At 56.1% G+C, this 2,969-nt stretch overlaps 1 protein-coding gene across 1 annotated transcript; it reads left to right on the top strand.

The window, feature by feature from the left end:
* The first annotated feature begins 286 nt into the window (after positions 1–286).
* LOC100274527 (putative RING zinc finger domain superfamily protein) lies at positions 287–1,935 on the top strand. The gene has a single exon (NM_001148884.2). It carries the CDS (start codon positions 337–339, stop codon positions 1,588–1,590), a length of 1,254 nt encoding a protein of 417 aa, NP_001142356.2. The 5' UTR covers positions 287–336; the 3' UTR covers positions 1,591–1,935.
* The last annotated feature ends 1,034 nt before the right edge of the window (positions 1,936–2,969 follow it).

The raw sequence follows: 2,969 nt of genomic DNA, 5'->3' as shown, positions 1-2,969 counted from the left end.
GCCGCGGCCAGACTGTACCTGATATGTGCATTCTCCCTCCCTCTAGCCAATTCCTGATTGAATTCAGGATTGCACAAAGACTTTCCAACTCCAAACGGCCCTTTCCCGGTCGCTGCTTGCGAACTGAACACCTGGTCTGTACGTTAGGCCAGCCAAACTGCCAGCGGCTTCCTCCCGCGATACCCGCCGAGCGCCGCGGGATCCTGACCTTTTTGGATCAAATGCAACCCCCCTCTATATAGCACACTGCATGCTGCGCAGTCAGGCCAGTCAACCCGCCCTCGCCTCTGCCGTCTGCCGTCTGCACCGCCGCCTGCCGCGCCGCGCACAAAAAGGATGCACATGCCTCGCCACGGCCACACGCTGCTCGCCGCGCTGCTCGCGTCCGCGCTCGCAGCAGCCAGCGCGCAGCCGAGCTACGATGACAACGGCCAGGTGCACGTCAGCACGGCCATGATCGCGCTCCTGGCCGCCGTCATCGCCGTGTTCGTCTTCATCGCCTTCTTCACCGTCTACCTCCGCCACTGCACCGGCAGCTACGCGGCCAGGCCGGACGACTACGACCACCGCGCCATGCCCAACTTCGACGCCTTCATCTCGCGGTCGCGGAGGCAGCGGCGGCCGCGCGGCCTCGACGCCGACGTGGTCGAGGCCTTCCCCACCATGAAGTACGCCGAGGCCAAGGCGCTGCGGGTCGGCAAGGGCTGCAGCGCGCTCGAGTGCGCGGTGTGCCTCAGCGAGTTCGAGGACGAGGAGCGCCTCAGGCTCTTGCCCAGGTGCAGCCACGCATTCCACCCGGACTGCATCGGCGAGTGGCTCGCCAGCCACGTGACCTGCCCCGTCTGCCGCCGCAACCTCGACCCTTACAAGGATACCAGCAGCGACGAAGACCCCGCTAGCTTCGTCCCGCCGATTCCAGTGGCCAGCAGCATCTCCAGCGAGACTACTGCGGTGTTAGGGCAGGGACGACCGCTACCGGTCGCCGTGGTGATCGATGTCATCACCCAGCAGGAGGAAGAGGCGCGGAGGCAGGAGGCACTGGAGCTGCAGCAGATAGGGACCCAGCGGCGAGCCATGCGGCGGTCGCGGTCGGGGCGCAAGCCGGTTCCGACGCAGCTCGCCCGGTCGCACTCTACGGGCCACTCCCTCGCCGTCCGGCTGGACCGCGACCTGGAGCGCTTCACGCTGCGGCTGCCGGAGCACGTGCGTAGGGAGATGGTCGCCGCCGCGGGCGAGCACAGCCACAGCATGCAGTTGCGTCGCGGGCGAAGAGCCGGGGAAGGAAGCAGCCGCGGCGGACGAAGCGCCCCGCTCGGCCGGACGCCCAGATGGCAGTTGCTTCTCGCGAGGACGCTCTCCGGGAAGCTGTCCTTCTTTTCGGCGTCCAGGGTAACGGTAAGCTCCGAACTGGGAGAAGTGTCGTCCTGGTCCTCGATCACGAGGGCGAGAGGGAACCGCGTGGCCGCCGTTGAAGCCGACGACGTTCCTGCTAAGGGGATCGGCGGCGGGTCTGGCGCTGCGTCCCGCGAGGTGGCGGCAGCGGCGGACGAGGAGAAGAAGAAGGCAGCTACGCAGCAGGTTCGCACGTAGAATGGGAACAGCAGATTTCAACGTAGAAACTTGAAAGTGATCTTCTTTCACACGCGAAAGAAATGGGCTTTTGGGGTCTGTGGGCAACAGATTTCGTGCTTGGATCAACGTGCCACTCTTGTCCAAATTTGATTGAAGTTGAGAACACGAGATGTACAAATGCTATTTATAATTTTGCGCGGGAGCAGAAACGTAGTATGCAGGTAGAGATTCGTTTGACTTTAATCCGTATCGGATTCTACTGTTTCTACAGCGTTTTATATCTATTAGATTCTATTGTTTCTACAGTGTTTACTTTGTAGCCCTGATCCTTTCTGTTGGTATGCATTTTATACCAAATTTGTCATGCGTTTTGCTTCAGAATTAGGGTTCTGCTGCGCGCGAATTGATATCGCCGTCATGTTTACTACGTTTTCAACACTAGCATGGAGCGAATTCTATTTGGAGTGAATTCACATGCTCCACCTGAAAACGTACACGATTGATGATCAAAGTAATAGATGATACTACTACTAAGTTTATCTTGCTCTCTATACCGTCGGAGGAAAGAACTGTCCTTTGTTCAACCAGACGTATATGTGTAAGCCTGGATGGGGATCCAAATGTTCCAACGGCTGAACAATGCATGTGTAAGCGAAGAAAGGCCACAAGCATCGTACGTCACGTACTCAAATGAAGCTGCACCGCTGCAGTAGCTTTGTTGAAACTTGCTACTCATCTGCTTCATCTTGCAAGAGGTTTTGTTTAAGATTCCAAGTGCTGTCTGAATTTGTACACTATGACACAGACTAATCCTTACTAGATGGTCCAAATAACAAATGCCAAAGTCAGAGTTGATTAGCACATGTCTGGATATTTTCTTTTTCCTCCTCCGTATATACCTGACTTTTATTTCTTCCCATCACACGTCAGTTCACGGCCATTGCCCATGGGAGCTCCTTTATCATCTCCATCAAGGTCTCCGGCGAGGATAGTGTTCAGAGCCACTTGAGGGCATGTTCGGTTGCAAGGGGATAGGAGGGGATTGAATGGGATTAAATCCCCTTCTATTCATTTTTGACTAGGAAGAGATTTAATCCTCTCCAATCCCCTTCAATCCTTTCCTAACCGAACAAGCCCTGACCGGGACGCGCCCCGTGGCCGTGGGGCAGAGAGGGGGCGAAGAAAGAACAAAGGAAAAAAAACGGTGGGGGCCTTAAGAAGGCTGAAGGCACACGCTTGGCCTGCTGCTCGATCACCACCAAATAGGAGCACAAAATTCGTCCGCTGGTGTAGACGGCAGCAAATACTATACCAAAAGCGAAACGTAATTCGACTGAATGCTGATTATAATTAACAGAGGCTAAATTATAATTCGACTGAACGCATCGCCCTAAACA

This window comes from Zea mays, chromosome 4 (genome assembly GCF_902167145.1).
Source record: "Zea mays cultivar B73 chromosome 4, Zm-B73-REFERENCE-NAM-5.0, whole genome shotgun sequence".
Lineage (NCBI taxonomy): Eukaryota > Viridiplantae > Streptophyta > Magnoliopsida > Poales > Poaceae > Zea > Zea mays.
The sequence above is the reverse complement of the archived record's forward strand: the minus strand, read 5'-3'. Positions and strand labels throughout refer to the sequence as shown.

Excerpts from the sequence above, each read along its gene's own strand:
- LOC100274527 (NM_001148884.2), top strand. The coding sequence starts at position 337 with ATGCACATGCCTCGCCACGGCCACACGCTGCTCGCCGCGCTGCTCGCG.